Raw genomic sequence first — 22,052 nt, 5'->3', positions numbered from 1 at the left:
TAAGACTCTGATATGAAATTACTGTTGCTGAGGGGGTTCCTGAGGGGTGTATTTGTTGAGGTAAAATTTTTGAATATGTGATAATAAATCTAGTGGTTCAATGATTTGTAGATTTTTGTCATCAAGATGCTCTTGTAAATTATTCCAAGCTGTGTGAGAGAGTTGTGGCCAAAGGTGGTTGTATTGACGTTCCTGACAAAGAGGAGGCTGATATATGGTTGGCTCTAGTCCCAATGTCATGAGGAATTGTAGAAAAGACAGTCGAAGAAGGAAGGTATCTGTTCAGGTAGCGGTATATGAACATAATGTTGAGTGTTTCAACGAGATCAAAGAATTTTAAGATTTTAAGTTCATTATAGGTGGGAGTGACAGAAGCCCTTGGTTCTTGGAAAGTCATAATCCTGATGGCAGTGTTTTGTAGGACTTGGATTCTGTGAGTGACAGTGTTATCACAGAGGCCCCAAGTTTGACAAGCATAGCGAATGTGAGAGGAGAAGATAGCATGGTAGACATTGATAAGGTTTGGAAGAGGGAGATAGTGACGGAGTTTAGAGAGTTTAGCCCCATTTGCACGACAAAGTTTTACAGCAACAACAGCAAGATGTTGTTTCCAAGAGAGGTGTTCATCAAGATTAAAGGTGCGTGCACACAATGTAGCAAAACTGCTTTGCTCATAAATTCGCTTCGCAATTAATTTTAATGACAAACTTGACTTCATTGAACTAACAATTGACAACTAATGAACTACGAACTAATTGTCGAATTAAGGTGTGTCTTGATCGCTCCACAAGTTTTTATTTTTTTGAATTTGCATTTAGATGGATACCGTCAACTGCTCTAACTTGGGACGATCTGGTCAAATCTGGTTGAAATTTGACACACAAGACCCTTGTCATTATAAGGTAACTTTTGACAAAAATTTTTTTTGATGACGTCACTTATCATACCCAAAGTGAGCAAAAACTGAAAATTTTCTTTGTTCTTTTGACTAGCTATTGTATTCTAACAAAGGCTTTAGAAAAAAGTTCCCTGTGTCTAAAATGCTTATTTTATCCTAAATATTCAATAAATTACGGTTTAAACGATATATTTGACATAAAAAATAAATTTGTATTGGAAATGTGTCAATTTTTGTGACACACTGTCAGAAATGTCATCATGCTCAAGGTGTGAAAATTTTTAGGTGTCAAATTTTTTCATTTATTTTAAAGCTAAATAAAACTTACGAATTTACAGAAAATTTGTGTCGCTGCAAGCGATTTAGAGCACATTCAAGATCAGCCAGGATCGGCCAAGTAATTCTACGGCCCAAATCGGCCTAGTTCGGCCAGGTCCGGTTCGGATCGACCAAGTTCGGTCTGGATCGGCCAATAACGGCCAGGTCCGGTTTTGCCAAGTTACAAACCTGATAAAACAAAAACAGTGATGTTCGACCAATGTAAGACCGGTCTAGGTCGATATGGTCCGGTCCAGGCCGATACGAACCGGTCCAGAACGTTTTACGGAACCCGAAATACTGATTATAAGCAAAATTGTTTTCAAACAGTTTTTTTGTCGTAAATGACATACTCCCCTGTATTTCATAACCTTGACTCACTCGCTCTTATGAATCCATTTAGAAAAGATTATTAGAAATCCTCCTTAGAATAGAATTGCACTGTGTCCCTTCGTTAGTTTATTTAGACATCCCTGTTTCATTTACATATATCTCCCCTGTTATAACTTGCATGTCAATATTTTTGTTCGTATTTCATACACAGCTAGTAAAGTAACACCAAAACCAAAAGGAACAATTGGTTGTTTCGACCTTTTAACTAAAGACAGCTTAATATCTCAAAAAGAAACTGTTACTTGCCTTTTCCATTGCTGATATTCCAATAATACAGTTATCTTGATAATTTATAATCTTATCTTTTAGCTCATGAAAAATTATTCTCGTGACGGTTTTCACTCTAGTGAAAACATAAAAATAAAAATACTTCACCTTCTTGCTTCTGTTGTGGTACTTTTCCTTTTGCTTTTGTTTTGATTTTAGAGTCAGAGACTTTTCAAAACATTTGAACGTTCTCTGGAGTTCATTCGAACACTTTACAAAAAGATTCGAAAGTTTTTAGGCACTCGAAATTGTAAACAAAAAAATACCGTCATACGAAAAAGATTTGCTTGTTTGTTTTCAGACCGGACTTGGCCGAATTTGGCCGATTTGGACCAGTCTAGATCAGCCTTTGTTTAGAGAAAAGATTAAGAAACATGGCTCAGCTAAGATTGGCCTAGATTGGCCCAGATCGGTCAACATCGGCCAAATTCGGCCAGGAACGGTCCATATCAGCCAAAAGTTCGGCTTTTTAAGGATCGGCCCATTTTCAATGTGCTTCAAATCGCTTGCAGGGACACATTTCATCCCAAAAGCTCTATTATTTCAGGGGCTATTAACAATAGTTTCACCCCCGAACAGAAAAAGCCCCCCCCCCCTAGTACGAATAGGGTTAAGACAATGTGAAAATGTGTGATTTTCTCGCCCAATGGTGACAGTTTCAGCACCAGATTATTTTAACATATACTTTTGATGTTTCAACAAAAGTTTCACAATGTAAACATAGTTTCAGAACTGTTTTGAAGGAGCTTCGCAGCTTTTTAACATTTAGTTTCAGGAAGAGCTCCAATCACTTTGATTATATATTCACATAAGTACTATAGTACTTGAAATGAAAATAGTCTCATTATCAAACAAGGCACCTTAACTCTAAAACGTGTGTCTCAAATTTAAATATTGCAGGGTAATTGTGGGACTCTAAAATTTGAGTTTGAAGTGTTCATTTTTTTTAATGGAACAGCCCATTTGTAATAAAAATGGTTAAGTCAGCAGAGTTCTGGATAGGAACAGACCCATTTGAATTTTCCAAAATATCCTTTTTTACCAGCAAGTGTTTATAAAAAAACTTTGTTTATCTTAAATTTCAAATTTAAAGAAAGTAATATATATGTAATAAAAGACAGCTTTTGGATGGTAAGATATTTTAAAGAAAATTGATTTCTAGATAAACAAGAATTTTCAAATCAAGCTTCTTCTATGCAGTTATCTGGTGCTGTAAATGTATTTCAATCTTAAATGTAACAAAATTAATTAAAAAATCTATAACAAAAACCATTACATTGTGCTCCAGGGGTGAGATAAACTGTCCAACAGACACCTCTAATGTATGGATTAATTTGTGCCCACACAAGTCGTTTACAAAATTTCTCTGCTGTGCTTTCTGAAATGAAGAAAATAACCAATGAACAAACACAATATATACAAGCATTGCAATGAACAGATTCTACACTACATGGAAAATGTCTATTGACCAAAAGCATTATCTTGATATATTTTTTAATCAATTTATAAGATTCAATTAGAAATTTCGGCATATCTTTCATGAAAACTTTTATCATGCATTTTCTAGCATCTAAAGGTACAGGTAAATAATTTTCGAGAATTTTTAGATGAAAAGAATAGCTAATTTCCTAGTCTATATATTGTTTGTTTAACTTATTAAACCAAATGTTGAACAACAACATGGTAACAAACATACTTGCTCTGCAAGCCACAAGACATTCATCTAGCCAACCAGCTTGTGTGTATTGCACTGAAACCAATCCAATGATCAAAATTGCTATGAAAGTTGACGTCTTCATAATGCTATTCTAATAATGAAATAACATTGAACTTTGTGTATTTTTTGAGTATAATTGTGACAACCCTTTAAAAAAAGTGCCCCTGTCTAGTTTTCCTTGTCAATTATTTAAATCTTAAATTTATGTTTTCAAGCAGAGTTTTCCTTAAAAAAATTTCTCTGCTACAGTTTCTTGAGAGTGATAGAAATATTCTTACCTTTCGAAATCAGTCAGCCTTCTTGAGAGATTTGTGATAAAAATGAGTTGAAATCTCCTCTTTTTATACTCTAACTTCTAGGAAATCATCAAGTGTATCATATTTAATATCTGTTTGCCTGTTTAAGCATTGCTTTCAACACATCATCATTTCTGTCATGAGTGGGAATAAATATTGATAGACAGTTGGTTAAATAGACTGATAAAAATAATATTTATGAACATTACTGCAACATCATGAAATAATTTTGCAAATGATACTATTTTTCTCAGTTTCCCGGAAAATTATTATAAAAAGTCATGAGCCACTGCACTATTGCTGAGAGAATTACACTAGAGATCACTACAATCAGAATAAAAGTATGAATTTAGGATAGAAAATTTATAAATGATGTAACAATTTTTAAAAGCCAATGAAATAATTCCTGGTAAATCAAAGAAAAATTTAGAAATTTTTTTTTTTCACAACACTAAAAATGAAAAGTTATCAAACAAAAACAAACATCTTTGGTTTTTGTTTTTAAATGATTACATTTCTAAAGGAAAACATTCAAATAGGTCTGCAGAGGCTGAAATTTGGTTCTCAAACAATATTCATTCATTTGCAAGATTGTTCTCAATCAAATTGCGAAATCTGAGATTTTCTGTGTGCCTATTTGACAATCTGTCTGTCTGAAAACCTTAGGAAAGGATAGAAGCTTTAAAATCTGAAACTGCCGAAATGTTGCATTCAGTTCTTTAGGTATAATTACCTTGAGAGAACCTTTTTCAAAAGTAAGTCTGTGACATTAGTCAGAGGCAACCAGATGACCCCTCTCTTGCTGTAGCTATCTAGCAAAGGTAGGGAAGGGCAACACTCTTTCTCCCTGAGTTGGCCCACTTTCCCTCTTGGTCCTTTAATTGCAGGGATTCAACAAGGGATTTAAAACCATACCGAATGCTCTACCTTTGCACTATGATGGCTCTTTAAATTTGTGGCACTTATTTAGTTTTTACAGGGCCTATAAACAATAGCTTTCAAACATTCATTGAAACTTTGAGACAAAATCACCTACACTTAAATCTAATCTGAACTATTTATGTTTTAGTTATCAAGTAAAAGAAATAATAAAAATAAAAATGGCTCGTCACAGAAATGTCAGGAATCTGGACCTTGATGATGGTAAAAAATTCTTCATAAATGTTCTTTATTTTCTTGTTCTTTTTTTTGTTATAAATTTCAGAATATTCCATCTTTGTCATAAAACTCAAGTTATAAACATCCATAAGATTTAGTTTCAAGTACACTCTCCTTGAAATGAGGTAATCATAAAGAAAATAAATGCTATTTTTTCATCCCTGTCTAGAAATGTATGATGATTTTTACGGACGATCATTAGAAGAAACTGACTTTTGTGTTTCGCCATCCACAGGTACGAGTAATGTTTACCTATCACATTGCATTTACATCTTACACAACATTTATCATTCTTACTATAACTTTTTAAATTGCTTGATGGCCTTCAGCTTAATAATGGCAAATTATGAAACTTATGGTATGAACATTTTGTATTATTAGCATGAATTATTATTTGATATCCTTACAAACTTATGGAAAATTATTGTTCACAGATAGAGTTTTTAAAGTTGATTTTCCATCTAGAATTTAAACTCATTTTGTGGTAACTGATTAGATAAAAATGTACCTTTATTATTTGATCGAACACTATAGAGGCAGAATTTATGTTCCGACGCGACAAAGGACACACTTTGTCTTCATTTATTGAACAAGATACCAAAATTGATGAAAAAGATGAAGAAAACGAAGAGGAAGATTTTGCAGAAGAAGAAGAATACAGAAGACCTCAGCTTGATCCTGCTACTCAAGGTATGTCTCCAATTTTGTGAGGGCTTATTTATTGACTTCACGGTATTAAGTGCAGGTGTTAGGATATTTTCTATTCAAAGACTATACAGCTTCAATTTTTTCTCCTAGTAGCATAATATCTGGATTTGGCTGGGTCAAATTGTGTTAGGTAATAATTACCTTTAGTCATTTGTGTTCAATAACTTCAGTGGCATGCATCTAGTATTTATTCTTTTGATTTGGCTACAAGTTGTGAGTTTTTCCAATATTTTCTTTTTTATCCTCAGAGAAACTTCAGACATGTATAGAGAAGATTGAGGATATTTTTGGTGATTCATATCACGAAAGAGAAATGGTGAACGCTGTGATGACAAGCAATTACAACGTTGAAGCAGCAGTGGATGCTCTAATCAATAAAAGTAAACTTAAATTTGGCATAAGTAATTTATGTAAACATTTTCTTATGAACGTCAAGCAAAGTTAATCAGCCTCTTTGTATGAAGGCTTGTTAGCTGTCAGTTTACTTTCATCCATTACAATAAACAACCGACAGTAAATCAAAACGCAATTTACCACTTGTTGACGTTCAAAATTAAGCCCTAAAACTTATTTTCTTAGTGTAACTATACCCCTAGTATGTGAGAGTATTCTTAGGTGCCTAATAAATCGGTGGTTGGAGAAATTTTCAAATTTGAATAAACAGGGGAATGTAAATGCTGGGGGGATAGAGAATTATATACCTCTAAATATCCCCTAAATAAGGTGATTATAAACTATAAAACCAGGCTATTTAGAGCAAAAAGGTACTCTTCTTTGGTAGCTGAAAATATTTTCCTAATAAGGTCTGGGGTTTGGAAAAATTTAAAATTTAACAAAAAAGGGGGCTTTAATTTGTACCTAAGAGTAAACTTAACCGAAGTCTGCATATTATGTTTCAATATTATAATCAAGGTCTATTTTCTTTGTTTAGATACAAGTGCAAGCGCAAGTGCTAGTGCAGTGCCAACTCCACGTAAACCTGGTAGGACTTTTAATAATCTTTGATAAACCAAACAATTGAAAATCCTTACAGCATATGCCAAACCCATTTTGAGATTTTAAGATTTTCAATTTATTCATGCCCCTCATCATTAATCTTTCTATTAAATCAATCTAGAAAAAATGAAAAGGAAAAGTTGCATACTTTAGCAAATTTGATGTATGATTCTGCGAGGCTTGGTTGCTTAGCTTTATCAATTTTAGACTCTGCTTCGCAGTTTTCTTGAGAATATTGACCAGAACAAATGTCAAAGTTACCATCATTAACAGACCTCTTGCAATCACAACAAGAGAACAATGCTTCTCAAGCATCTTCATCATTGGCAGATCTCCTGGCAACCTCACCAAGTAGAAATACCATAAATAATGAAGGTAGAGGATCAACACTAACATTCGGCTCACCAAAACATCAACCCTCTTTAGCTGAACTGTTATCCAGTCCCACTGCTATCGCAGGAAATAGTACACAAATGGGCCATAACAAACTTAACCCGCTTAAGGGTGAATCAAAATCTAGTAGCAGTGCTTTGCCGTCACTTTCTGAATTGATGAAACAAGGACAGCATGGAACATCTCAACAGCACAGCAAAAGCAACTCAAATAGCTCGCTTCCGTCCCTCAGTTCATTACTGAATCAAACCTCCAGTACAAAAAAACAGTCAAGCACTTTACCAAGCTTAACAGACATTTTGAAAAACGGTCAATACGAATCAACCTCGGCAACCAAAAAAGACGAAAACTCAACCAATATTCCTGACTTATCCTCTTTACTAAGAACAGTCAACATAAATAATGAACCTAGCATTAACATTTCACCACTAATAAAATCAGTCGAGGGTGTCAACCTTTCAGATCTGGCTACTATGCATAAGAGAACTACAAATACTGTGAGAAGTAAATCACCAGAGTTGAACAATAGTCCACAATATGTTCTTAAAGAATCTACGTATATGAATCGACCTTCAAGTTTTGGGAAAATCGTAGGTGCCCAATATAGGAAGCTGTCAAGTTTAAATTCTCAGAAGCAATCGGTTTATGGTAAGAAGCAGAAATCACTTAAGCAAACAACTGTTAACATGTGTATTTTGTACACAGAGGATATGATAAGTGGAAAAGACTTACTGGCCAAATTTTACAATTTTACGGAACCATCACCTGATGACGTCATTAAAAATATTCAGGACAAAGCTTTTGAACGAGACAGTATGAAATAATATCATGGTCTGGCACAAGTGGATTTTTTTTCAAAATTTAAATTTATTATGCATTGCAAAGAATAGAATTCACTATTTCAGTGATAAAAGAGTCCATTTTTTATAGGAATGATTTTTGACTGAATTTGAACTTTAACCTTTAATTTTACCTTTAGCTGAATTTTTAGTTACCAAAAGCATGAAAAGCAATCTTTATTGCATTTTGAAGAAGTCGGTCAAATTATTTAATTTATTTATCAGACAATTTTTTTTCATACATCCATGTTGTAAAGATATACCATTGTTAACTTTTATTTTCAAACTTTCGAAGAAAGCGGAGTTTCATTGGTTGAATCGAAATTTTTATGTACAGTTGACGCTCTCTAATTCGATCTTCAAGCGGAATTAGATTTTCATCGAATAAGGGAGCTTATCGAATAAGGGAGCGTCGTTTATGAGAGTTTTTTCGTTGACGGGGACTTTAAATTTCATCGAATAAGGGAGCCTATCGAATAGTAGACTGTTGAATTAGAGAGCGTCAACTGTATATTTCTTTTGGTAACCTTGAAAATTGTAAAGCTATAAAACTTTCCCTAGCTAAAAATCACTTCAAAAAGGTATTAGTAGTGTTCCAATTTCAGGCTGTAATTCTGAGAACACTTAGGGACTCTCTGAACAAAAATATTTCGTTTTTCATGATGTGTAATTAAATGTTTTGAAATTTATTATTATTTTTAATCATTTTTTATGATTTTACTTTTAATGATTTTAAGCAAGTATGTAAAATGAATATAGTTGCCAATCTCCAAATTTTATAGATATTATGAGTATTTTGAATGTTCTGGCTATCCCTAAAACTTAATTTCACAATAAAGTGCATTGTCTATAACCATAACGTTTTAACAGCAGATACATGTAGATTTCCGTATCAAAAATATATCTTTATTATTCCCTCTATTTTTTCAAAATATCGCTATCAAAACGGTTTTCTGATGTCCTACTTTCTTGCATATATTTATCTTCAGAGTTCTTTGGCAATAATATTGTGATCAACACCAGAGATTCACCGAAACCTCCTTCATCAACACAACAACCCTCCAAACCACAATTCCTGGAATCAAAACAAAGCGAATCAGCCAGTTCTAGTAAACCGTCATCTGGGTAATTACTACAAAATATCCTTTACACACCAGATAGGCTAAATGTCTACAGATTTCCCGTGAAATCGTGTCCAGATTTAAAGTCTGCCATGTTGTTTTCTGTTTTATCACCCTAATTAAACGTCTTTACTTTTTACATGTTTTCTTTTATTTAAAATGTATATATACAAACAGAGATCGAAGATATTTTCAAATGATTCAAAATTATTGATTGTTTGTTCATGCATCCCCTGGTTTTATAACGGTGTAAGGGTTTCCTTTAAAGATCAATACTTTAGATTGAACCTAACTTGTATTTAAAACTTTTTCATAACAAAAAGTATCTGTCGCATCTAGTGCAAGTACGCCAAAGACTGATACAAGTCGAGCACAAAGCAGAGAAAGCTTACTAGATGACAGTATCAATCGAACTCCAAAAGCATCCAAATCTAGAGAGGTATTGTTTTGTTCAATGCCCCCCATTCTGTTATTGTTTTGAATATTATCGCCCTTTTGATTTTACTAAAAATGTTGTATAATACACCCCCTTCTCGCAGACCCAGTAGAATTTTTTCATCCAGTTGGGGTAAAAATAATGGAGTGAAACTCGATGGGGATTAATATTCCCATGCTTTTTATGACCGGGATTTAAATGCTTTTGTTTTCAAGGATTGGTTTGATTATCTTCAGTGGGGACAAAAATTGGAGTATAATTTCCACCGGGGACAATATTTCGGCCATTTTTTCCCAGTGGGAAGAGTTCCCAGTGGGTTTGTGAGAAGGGGGTGTTATAATATAAGATTATCTCGAGATTGATATAAAGAATATGTAAAAATTTATAAGATAGTCGTTCCTTTTCATACTATTTATGATTTATAATATAAATGTGGATATAATAGATTAAAAAAATCATTTGGCGTGTTATGCAAATGTTGGTTCTTCTTTTTGGCTAGAATGGCTCAATAGTAATTGGTGCAAGGCATGTCGTACCAATAAGGTTTCTCCGTCATAGACAGTCGGTTAGGTAGGTGTGCTACAAAATAAAAAGAAAAGATTCGATTTGTCACACGGGTTTCGAATTCACTGTATGTCTTGTTTTAATTAATATTCGAACGAAATGAATCACCAAGTAAAGAAAAAATAGGTGAGCGGCAACCACGTGGTGTTAAATCAGGCACCGACCAGGGACCATTGCACATCAATTTTGTGCCCTTTTGAAACACTCCCACGATGTACCCTGAACACTAATCATGTTCACACTGTTTATCTAGCCTTCTCTTTATACATTTATCCACTCTAAACGCAACAAAAGGAACTGAGCCAAGTTTATGAGAAAGGGGCGTAAGAACTTTTCAACTTTTAAACATTTGACGTAAATCCTTCCTGGTAAATTTGAACCCAGTCTCCTGAGGCTTGCATGCATATCGGTTGTGCTATATTAGATTAATATTTTGATCGTTTTTCTTTCACCAGGTGATTGATATACCAAGTGAGTTGAAGAAACGACAATCTGGGAAAGAACTCATCAATCTTGTTGTCATCGGTAAGTTCAATAAATAAACCAACTCCGTCTGCAGTAGTAGGGTTCACGCATCCCCTCTGATATGTTTTGATATACAGGATGCGTATCGTGTTTCAAATTCCCTACGAGAGTTACCCCCGTCTTTGTGTTTTTGAATCTTAAAAACTTGATTAGCTTGAGATATCTTAAAATTTCATTAAATTTGAATTAAGAATTTGAATGGCTAGTACAATCATGGGATTTCAAAACCTTTTTAAGAAAATTGAAACAGGTTACCCCTGGTAAAACATATCAGAGGGGATGCGTGCAGCCTACCCATAGTAGCGTTCTAACTTGACAAATACTCTTTAGAGGGATGTCGAAAATTAGATGCACTCTTCTAGTGGAAGGAAATTTGTATAAAATAAGAGGGGAGAGTGCGCAAGATGATTTCATGATATTTTCTCTGTTTAAATTGCTTCTTAAAAAACCTGCCCAAAACAAGATGGGTAAGATAACCGCTCGATCAAAAACTACATACAATTTTATCCCACCCTTTGAATGTAGTGTACATCAAGATGAATTTAGTCCTGCGCATAATTTGTATTTGTTTTTATTTCGTTGGTTAACATTATGTCAGTTAGTTACTTGACATTTTGTTGAAGCTTGAGATTTGGTTGATATAGTGCCTAACTGGATTTTGCCGAGTCAGCCTATATTCATTTCACAAAAAGGAGTGAGCTGTTTCCTCCTGTTACGCCAGTCACACATAATTCTAATCTTGCCAGATCTTGCTAATGCAGAGATGGTTCAGTTCCACTAAAAGGTTTTTTACCTGTTTGATATTGCTGATAGTTATTTCCATTCCAATATGTGTTTCCTCTCACTGCATCTGCATATGAAGTATAAATACCCCTCGGTACTCGACTCAGACTCTCATTACTCTGTCCTCGCATCAGTTTATTGTGACATGATTTCCCATCTTCGTCGTCATTGCTCCTTTGCCTTTTCTTCGTCTCCTCTAATTTCCAAAGTGCTTTCTCTACAAAATGAACTTCCCGTAAGTTGAGTGGGTCGGTTGGGTTAATCGGCCGATTGACGCCCGGCAACGTAAAATAATCGTCGGCTTTTTGCTGTTCGGTGAGGGTGACGCCGTTATTTTTCTCGTCCATTCTATTTCTTCTCTGCCACCTGTTTATTAGCCTGTTAGACGAAAACCGCTTTTTTATCGCGATTTAACGTCTGTTAATTTTTGCCGTGGAATCGAATGTTCTTGGACGGGAAAGTCCGTCCAAGCTTTTCTCTTCGGCGCAGCTCATTTTGCCGTGACTTTGGACAAGCTGCACTCCATCGCGTGTGCTTTTTTCGTTTTTTAAGAAGTCGCTGCATTGCTTCGATCGGTAAAGTTCAAATAGATTTTCGAACTTTCGAATTTTGCAATTCGAATTTTGTGATTCGAATTTTGAAATTTTTTTGAGAGAGAACCAAAAAATCATTTGTTTTGAAAAGTTGAAACCGAACGAAAAAGAAACAGTATCAGTGGATGGAGGAGAAAAGAAGATGGAAATCCTTTTTTTTGGTTTTTTGCATCAACAGCAGCAGAGTTGTTGGGTTATTTCCATAACAGGATTGAAGAATCCCAGAGACTGTAAACATTGAGAATGAAAATTATCAAATCAGATTAGATCATATCCTACCTAGAACCATAAGTGCTGCAATCCAATGATGATTGAAGACGAACTTGTACTTTTTGTATGCTTTGGGATGGCGGGCATGAAACCTGGAAGAATTTATTTTGTTTATTCCTGGCCTATTCCAGTGGAAAGAAGAACTGTTTGTTTGTTATTGTTTTTATTGGCTGTTCGATGTGGTCTCTATCTGTTCGCTAGTTTGAAAATATTCCATTAATAAAATGGTGGAAAGTAAATTGACATATGATTGAAAGTAAGGTGAAATTTGATTGTATTCGATTCGAAAGTTTGCTGGGAATGGAAATGAAAAACTTTCTTCACAGCTGTCTTCACCAGTGACATAGACAAGTCTAGACAATTCTGGACAATTGCCAAAACTTGACACTATTTTTATGATATTATTCTAGAATTTTTACATTTTAATGTGAAGAGTTTGGTCCTGTATAATCAGAGTTAAAACTACTAATTAATTTTTTGAGATCTCGAGCAGATTTTAGATTTGAATTTCTCAACTTTGGAAACTAGATAGTATAAGCCAGTAAAATGTGGAGGTTTTGCTTCGAATTGTGAGAGGAATCTACCTAAATTTTATTAGTTTTATCTAACTTTCCTATAAATTTATATTTTTAAGATGTTATAGTCATTGACATAGTTTTATTACAACTTTTTAGAACTTTGCTAAATTATTTGGTAAATACATTAATGATATATTTCTATTATTTGTACCTCTTAATCCTGAGATTGCACGAGATCGACTCATTTCCATCAAATGATAGTCTTGGAATCCTCATTATTTTTTATTTTACATCCCTGTTTCAAAAACTGGCTATGGCTAGTGTTGTTTCTTTTATTTGATTTTGGTTGCTTTTCTCTACAAGGAAGAAAACCTTTTGAAGAAGTGGGATTATCTCATTACCTTTCTAAATTAAGAGCCTGTTGACAATACCATTAATTGGAGCTGCTTGAAGACTTTTGGAAACTTTTTTGCTTCTATAGTAACATTTTTGTATCAAAATAATTTCAAAAAAAAACATTTTCAGCTCACCAAACTCCATCCCGATCCCGAGGATTCTTTTGTTTTGATTTTAATGCACGGAACTAAAAAATTGAGACTAGATTGAACATCAACGCACATCCTCTCCTACCTATTCGATTGTCCGTTCCAGTCTTTATTTTCGAGTTCCGTGTTTTCCCGCCCTTATGCACTCCGCACGGGATCGACGTCACCCTCCACCACAGTGCGATAACTTTCGACAAACGCTTCAAAGTGTAACTGACCATAAAACAAAGAAAAAATTTGGTTTGTGGGAAGGTACTGGCTACCTGTTTATGGCATGGTATGTTTTTTTTCTTCGGAATTTTTGTTTTGAAGTCGTTCATTTTGTCGGTTAATGTCGTGACGTCAATTTTCATGTCACTAATCAATTACGTCACTATTCACCCTGCATTGCTTGCTTTTCCCATATCGAAGCGACCTCTTCAATCACAGCCAAAATAGACTTCAGTTCATACACAGCAAATTTTCGTTCATCATTTTTTTGTTCATCATTTTTTTGTTCATCATTCTTTGTTTGTTGTTCAGACATGTCCTTCCAAACTATATGATACTAAAAGGAATTTTTTTGTTATACATCCAACTTAATTTAAAATAACTTCATCTCTTCTATAAATACATTGCTTAACGTTTCATAGTTACACATCCCTTGGAGTCGTATATAATCCTTGCAATTTAGTAACATAGGTGTTATAAGATAATACGATAATTGTTACGGGATAACATCAGCTTGTATAGACTCCGGTTCCCTTCGATTATTTTCTGCTCATTCTTTAGACTCATGCCTTAGACTATATCCATTTCTGTTCATCTTTTTGTCGACAGGTCATGTGGATGCAGGGAAATCAACATTGATGGGTCATCTACTATTCAATCTTGGAAATGTCTCAAAACGTGCCATGCACAAGTAAGCAAAAAATATCATTATTCTGTCAATATAATCCATTATTCTAGGATTTAAGGATCTCCGTTTCAGTGAAGTACTGAATGAGTCAAATTTCTAGGCTGGAGACTCTTTCTAGGCTGCCAGCATCTTTTCTGATTCAGTTTGTTACAAGGGATGCGAACCCCCTTCCTTTTACGTCTCAAAATTAAGCGGATTTCCGTTGGACGTAAAAACTTTGCTCTGAACAGTGCTTTTTAATGTGTTTTTTAATTTCATGATTGAAGGTGTAATCACTCTTTTTTGTTTACTAGGAATGAAATGGAATCGAAGAAATCAGGGAAGGGATCGTTCGCGTTCGCTTGGGTCCTCGACGAAACTGAAGAAGAAAGAACAAGGTATGCTCCTCCTCTTCAACGTCATTATTAGACATGATCAGATTTCGTAAGTAAGTCAATTAATCTGCTGGCTGTCGGCGGAGCCGGGTGTGAGAGAGTCTGTTATCCCCTTTTCTATGTGTGCTAATCCTAGGAGATTCAATGCTGAAATGGAGCGTCACACCTATTATCAACTCCAAGTACCTACTGTCCAGATTAGATTGTACAATCTAAGCTACCAGGGTTCGACAGCACAATCCTTACATTGCAAGGCGAATACTCTATTGACTAAGCCACCCTGCCAAAGGCAGGCAGTTTTTGCGAGAAAATGTATATCTGCTAATCTCAGTTTGATGGCGATCTACCAGTTTTCTTGAGTGTTTAGGCTTTTATCTCAGAATTGACGCTTTTTGGGAAGAGTGTATCGGATTAGTTTTCTAATAATGTCGAATTTTTTACTAGGGGTATAACAATGGATGTAGCGATGACGATGTTTGAAACGAAAACAAAACTGGTCACTCTCCTTGATGCTCCTGGACATCGTGATTTTATACCCAACATGATACAGGGTACCGCCCAGGTAAATGAATTAACGCCCTCTTTGTTTTTCTTAAATTTTTAGCCTAAGAGCTCTAAAAAATCAATAGCGGTCATGAGGTTTAACAGAGCCAAAGCCTCCATAGTGAATAGACTCTATTTTTTAGCTTTCTCTTTATCACTTTCTTGCAAAGGTTGTTAGGATTCTTTAGTTCTTCCCTTGAAAATTCAGAGGATTCTTTGTTAACATCGTTAACTAATAGACCTTTTCATAAATTACGTCACGAACATCACTTGCCTCGTATTCAAACAATTACCATGATGATTATGTCCCTTGAGACCTTAAATGATTTTTTTTATGAAGTAATTTTAGTAAAATCTGCTGGGAGTTAATCACCATGGCAATAATTTCAAAACGAGGCAAGTGCTGTTCGTGACGTAATTTATGAAAAGCTCTATTGTTATTTTATTTCAATCATTATTTATTTTTCTTATCTGATTACTTTTACAGGCAGACGTCGCAATTCTCGTAGTCGATTCACGTCCCGGTGAATTCGAAGCAGGTTTCGATGCTGGCGGTCAAACAAGAGAACACGCGATCTTGGCGCGTTCACTCGGCGTCGGTCAACTGATTGTAGCGGTTAATAAAATGGACTCGGTAAGAAAACGCAGGTGTATAAGCCGCTTCTCTGCGAAGTATCGTGACTTACCTGGTATGATTGAGTCTCCACAACTCGAACTTCCATAACTCGACTATCCTCAAATATACACAGGAATTCTTTCTACTTTTTATTTGCAGATCAATTGGTCGAAAGAACGTTATGATGCCATTGTGTTGAAAATGAAAGTGTTTATGGCGAAACAAGCAGGTTTCAAGGTAAAGTAATACTACAGTATATGTGTTGTGCACGGAAAAAAACTGACAAAGTTTGAAACTTCGATTGAAGTGAATAATACGATTGTTCAAACTGAAAATTAAAAATAATGACAAAACTAAGTGACGAAATATGACAAGAAAAATGACAAGAAAATTGAACAGAAATTGACTAGAAATCTTGAGGAAATTGATCAAATTGACCTTAAAAGTATCATGAAAATCGCACAAGAAATCTCTTGAAATATACCAAAATTAATGAAACCTAACTTAAGCTTAAAGAAATTGATTTAAAAATATCAAAAATAATCTAATTCCAGACACCTGAGCCAAATAGGCTGATGAACAGAAAAACACAGAGAGGCAAAGGCAAAAAGCAGAAAACAACATACCAGGTAGCCAGTATGTGAAAACTGTGAAAAACTGTGCACAAAAGTTGAGAATTGAATTTGATTTGATTTATGAAAGAATCTATGAAAGACCAAAACTGTCTAAGTCTGAAACTCCATATATTGATGCAACCACACACAACGCTTCTCATAGCTTGATTGATGATTCATGAAAATCGAGAGAGAAAGAACGCGTACTTGAATAAAATTGAAAATACTAGATAATTGCCTAAGTGTGAATAAACTAATTATATGACAAAAATTATACAAAATAATTTAAATGACTGCGTAGAATTAATTGTCAAGAGACTGAACAGAAAAGTGACGTAAGACCAAGAAACAAAGGACTGAATAAAATGACACAAAAGACGCTGAATGAGTTAAATTTTTGACCATTTTTGTATACTAAAACCATCGTGCTGCATTACAATATGTCAACATCAGCTACTACACGAATTTTATGTGAGAATTAGATACGACTTTTAGACTGGAGTCGGTTATAATACAGTAAGTAATATGGGCGTTGTATGTTAATAAGAAAATTGCTACTGAATAATTAGTCGTGTATGCATGCTAGATTGTAAGAAATTTCTTGCTATAAATGGGTTTGTGGCCAAACAGGATTTTGGTTTGATTGAACTAGAATGAATAGTAATTGATTCATAACGAAACTGGAAGCGTTGTTGCTTTCAAGTTGAGCTAGAAAAACTGTCTGTCTGTCTGTCTGTAAACTCCGAAAAGCTGTTCTGCTTCATTGAATTTAGCTTTACTCGTGAAAATCTTTTGAATGTTTTTAACAAATCTTCAAGCGAACCTGCAAATTTATGAAATAACAGAATGTGGACTCTGAACCAGATTAGTGTGGTTCTCACTTCCGACTCGTAATAATTTCCGTATTTTGAACCTTACTACGGCTCTCACAATTTTACTTATCTATTGTTTTTATCAGGAGAGTGATGTTTCATACGTACCGTGCAGCGGTTTATCAGGCGAAAATCTGACAGAGAAAGCGAAAGAGCCGGCCCTACTGGAATGGTATAAAGATTCTTCGCTCGTTGAAAAGATAGGTATATAAGTTGTTTATGTCAATCATATACATTCATAAAATAAGAAACAGTCTATCGTATATTTTTATTTTTTCTGAAAAACATAAATCTTCGGCAATGTCCATTTAATTGATTGATTAAACTAAGGAGATGAACGAGGGAGAAAGGCTAGTACTCTTTCACACTGATTTTGTTGTAAAGATGGATGGAAAAAATGAGTTTTATCGGTATTAATATCGGTATTCGCTAATAGAATAGCAAGTTTATTTATGACTTAGGACGACGGTAAATCATCACTTTTACCGTCCTCGATTTTGGGGTTCAAAACTGGGGGTTGTTCCAAATCGTTTCAGACAGTTTACCGTCCTCGAAAGTGCAAATACATAAACTCGCTATTGTCTACAAATGGTTCACATCGTAGATTTCCTTTTCATTCCAGATATATTTTCACCACCGCTTCGACCAATAGAGAAACCATTCCGGTTGTGCGTGTCCGACGTTTATAAAGGTTTGTCAACCTTAGTTCGATGTGTTTTTAGTCAACATTTAGCATTTCTAGCTTTTGGAGCACTTTTGCTGTTCATCTAAACTTTTCAACTGATCAATTTACTATTCCAGTAACACTGTTTAAAATCCAAAACTGTTGGTACATTTTGTCATGGGTCTTAATCTGAGTTTTTTCATTCACTCAGGTCAAGGATCATTCACGATTGCTGGCAAAGTGGAGTCAGGTTCCGTTCAAAATAACGATCGAATAATGGTCATGCCAGCCGGAGAAAATGGCATGGTCAAAGGTGAGAGTCAAACCTTTATGTATTGGTACTATCGTAAGATTAATGAAAATGTTGCTTTAGTGCACTTAATTTATAACTTCGACTAACGTTGTTGATACCTTTGTTGAAAGACTTTTTATACAGGGAAAAGTGTTAGCGTGAATTCCGTACGTATTGAAAATTGAAATCAATAGATATATCGATCCTTGCACAAATACTGGCTTGAAAAACGTTTGGGAGACTTGGGTCAAAAATAACGTCACAAAGTGTGAACTGACACACTCAAGCCTAGTTTCCATTCGCCTAGCGTACACACTTGCGCGATCGATGGAAACAGGCCTTCACAGAAAATACGCCGTTAAATAATATTGCTCCTCATAAATTGTTTTTTTCTTCGATAGGACTAACGACACGAGACGAAGGCGTTCGATTCGCTGCAGCTGGTGATTACATCACTGCATCCATGCATGGTGTTGATATGGCACATGTCACGTGAGTGCAACATTCTTTATGCGCATGCGATATATAAAACGAACTGTCTGAGGGTTGGATTTTTTTTGCCTCTTCTCTGGAGCCTGGCAATCTTTGATGTTGGAATTAATTTGTAAAGTGTTCTGATAACGGATGATTGACCTCGATCTCTCCGACTTGGTAACATTTGTTTTGTAACAACATACCTTTATAGTGTATATATAATAATAATATATTCTATATTCGCAATATTTTGATTTTCTTTGGCAAAATTAAACGCATGGAACAATGCGGTTTCTTTCCACAGCGCAATTTGAGTCTGACTAACAATTTGTCTCCTTGTATGAGGTCCAGCCTTGAGTAGTGCCTTTGGCAATGATAATGAAGACGATGATTTTGGAAAGGATGAGCAAAACTTTTCCCAGCTAATTATAGAAAAGTCTTACCCCATACACATCAATCTTTTGATGGGATCGGTGATGAATTTACAAGGAAAATGACGTCTCATTTTTTTTGTCTTTGAGACATTTTGAAGTGATGTCCGCATTAGAGCCGAGGTTTGCAATCTCATTTCTTTTTTTTAAGTGTTGGGAGCATCATTTGTGACGTTAACGCTCCCATGAGAACCACCACGAAACTTGCAGCCCGCATCGTTATTTTCAATATTCAAATACCGCTTACAAAGGGATTCATGGTACGTAGTCATGGAAACTTACATAGTATCCGTCAAGTTTCTACTTTATTTCTTGTTTTCTATATACTATTTCACAATCAAAAGGAATCATGGGTAATCAGGACCACTGCGCTCTGATGACGACTTACTGTCTGCTCAAAATCTTTTTTTTTGCGTCTAACCAGCAGAAACCGTTATGCGGGTGTGATCAGACCTGATTCCTTTCGACCGTGAAATGCCCTATGTTCAAGAAAAAAGCTACTCCGACAGACTCCAATTCATTTATTTGAGTTTTACATTCAGTTTTCTCCGGTTTTTCAATCCGTCTCGACCAGCTTCAAAATGGTATTCTTCTCTTAAAAGCTGGATGAAGATACTAAACGAACTTGTTTGAGATAAAAAAAACTGCTGGTGGTTTTCTTCAAGCCTATTCAATTGGTGGCGCCCTTATAGATGTACTTACCAAGCCCTTAAATGTTCACATTCTAGGTAGTATTCCACTCCCAAAATCTTGCAGAACCGGCTACCATCAGCAAACTTGTTGGTATATTGAACAAAAACACTGGTGAAATCGTCCAACGCCGTCCAAGGTTTGTCCCAATTATAATGTTGCCTGGTCATGGCGTTCTAAATTGCCATGCCTTGAATTGTGAACGCCATGGATCTGATCAATTGTAAGACCTAATAGCATACCGTAGCGAATCTAAAAATAGACATTGATTTTTCTGTTTGACCGAAATTCAATCCCGTCAACCTTTGCGTTAATTATGCTTGCACGCAAATTACACTCAATTACAAAGAAAAAGTAATAACTTTCACGACTTTTGAATTAAAACAAAAAAGGATTGTGGGATTGAATTTCGGTCAAATGAGAGAAGTAATAATCATGACGTTTGCACGACGAAGCGCTATTGAACACGTGGCTCATTAGTTTTATCGTTCACCGATTTTTACACAATTCTGAAATCAGGAAAGTCGACATAATCAGGAAAGACATAAGATCCACGCTTGTATGAACCACACTCATATGAAAGCGACATATTTGTATGTAAAGCTTACTAAATAGCGTCATAATTTTTTGAATACTTTCGTGTTTTTCGACAATTTTTGAGAAATAATCCTTGCCTACCAGAGTTATCAAAGCTTTTTAATGACAAAAGGTTCTTGAGTTGTTCTGCCTCATTGCGCATCTCTCAAACTAATATATTACCCTATAGGTGTTTGACGAAGCAGATGAATGCAATAATCGAAGTGAAGTTCTCCAGACCTGTTTGCGTGGAGTTGTACAGAGAGAATAAAGTGTTGGGAAGGTTCATGTTGAGATACTCTGGTAAAACCTTAGCAGCTGGTGTCATCACTGAGGTTTGTTTGATAATACACATATTTGCTTGTAATTTTTTAAATTAACATCAACCTTCAAGGATTCCCACTTTTTCATAATAAGGAAAGTATAATATTCTTAATATTCCTGCCTTCAAAGATGAACAATTTCTTCCCTTTTTGAGTGTGGTAGGAGAGTGATTCCTAAGAGACTCTTATTTTTCCTAACTTAAAAACTTGAAAACTCCTTGAGGAAATAACTTTCAAGAAGCCCTGCCTGCACTATGAAACCAAATTCGTCAATAAGCGGTCAGTTTATCTATCAATGATCATACCCCTTTAGTAATATTGTTTGTGTTTTTTAACCGCAAGAATTGTAACAAATGTAATTTGAACGTTTGATAATTCTTTTGTAGATCAAGTGATGAACCACTAAGAGGAATGTCTCGATGTACACCATGGTTTGATTATGACTGTCACGTTGTTTGGGGTGGTATCAAAATATTTTGGTGTAATGTTGTGGAGACGTAGTTGATGAATCGGGTTAGTCGGATTATGAATATCAGTATATAATTTTTTCAGGTTTGTTAAGGTTATGTATGATCTGCCATTACGGAGGAAAGAGTTTAATTTTGAAAAAATGCTCTTCCTTAAATGCAATTCGCATTTTTTCATCAATGATGTTGAAAATTTAACCAAATTTGAAAAACTTCTATTGGTTTAACGAGAGAAGAGATGGGCTTTGGTGATATGATTTGAGAGGAATGAAGATGGTTGTTACACATAATACTGTAAAGAAGAACAAAACTAAACTACCAAACAGCTGATTTTATGTCGGTATCAATAGACATATTATATGACTTTTATCATGGTTTATCAGTTTAGAAGTAGTTAGTCTACGTTTATAGGGGTATTTTTTCAAAATACTTTAATTTATGATTGGTAATATTTCAATTTATCGAAGTGGGTCAATGCAATGTTGGTCAATTTCTCAAAGGTTTAATAATGACTTTTTAATGGCTTCAGATATAAAGGTTTTTTATTATTGCAAATTTCAAGAAATCCCATTTATGTCTGGTGCGGTTAAGGATGCAGTACTTTTATTTTTGAAATTTTATACAGGAACTCTATTTTAAGGAGTTTGAATTTTTACATAGATTATTTATAAATAGATTTTTCTTATCATTAAATTCAATCAATTGAATGATGGCTAACGGTCTGTTTTTGTTTTGAAATAAGATTTTCAATGGACGTTAGACGTTAGATTTTATATTAGAATTGTGAAGCTCAAAAGCGCCAAAAGCAGACCCTTGTGCTTTGTTTTAAGTTGTCCTTATATTTTGGCGCTTTTGAGCTTCACTGTTTTTTATAAAAGAG

The 22,052-nt window shown here is 34.9% G+C and overlaps 1 protein-coding gene and 1 long non-coding RNA gene across 2 annotated transcripts; one reads left to right on the top strand and one right to left on the bottom strand.

The window, feature by feature from the left end:
- Positions 1–3,076: 3,076 nt before the first annotated feature.
- On the bottom strand, positions 3,077–3,823 carry LOC136807022 (uncharacterized). Its single transcript, XR_010846632.1, has 2 exons — positions 3,573–3,823; positions 3,077–3,254 (listed from the first exon to the last, which is right to left on the bottom strand). It is a non-coding gene; the product is annotated as an uncharacterized lncRNA (long non-coding RNA).
- A 1,134-nt stretch (positions 3,824–4,957) lies between these two features.
- LOC136806922 (HBS1-like protein) lies at positions 4,958–21,889 on the top strand. Its single transcript, XM_067063490.1, has 21 exons — positions 4,958–5,032; positions 5,217–5,282; positions 5,582–5,737; positions 6,004–6,135; positions 6,687–6,737; positions 8,973–9,108; positions 9,444–9,543; positions 10,560–10,629; positions 14,158–14,239; positions 14,530–14,613; positions 15,055–15,172; positions 15,641–15,787; positions 15,929–16,006; positions 17,342–17,459; positions 17,878–17,946; positions 18,131–18,232; positions 18,613–18,703; positions 19,268–19,376; positions 19,845–19,945; positions 20,573–20,717; positions 21,092–21,889. Exons 1-21 carry the CDS (start codon positions 4,990–4,992, stop codon positions 21,098–21,100), a joined length of 2,007 nt encoding a protein of 668 aa, XP_066919591.1. The 5' UTR covers positions 4,958–4,989; the 3' UTR covers positions 21,101–21,889.
- Positions 21,890–22,052: the final 163 nt, after the last annotated feature.

Source organism: Clytia hemisphaerica, unplaced genomic scaffold, assembly GCF_902728285.1.
Source record: "Clytia hemisphaerica strain Z4C2 unplaced genomic scaffold, Clytia hemisphaerica genome assembly, whole genome shotgun sequence".
NCBI lineage: Eukaryota > Metazoa > Cnidaria > Hydrozoa > Leptothecata > Clytiidae > Clytia > Clytia hemisphaerica.
This window is presented reverse-complemented; position numbering and strand designations above follow the sequence as displayed.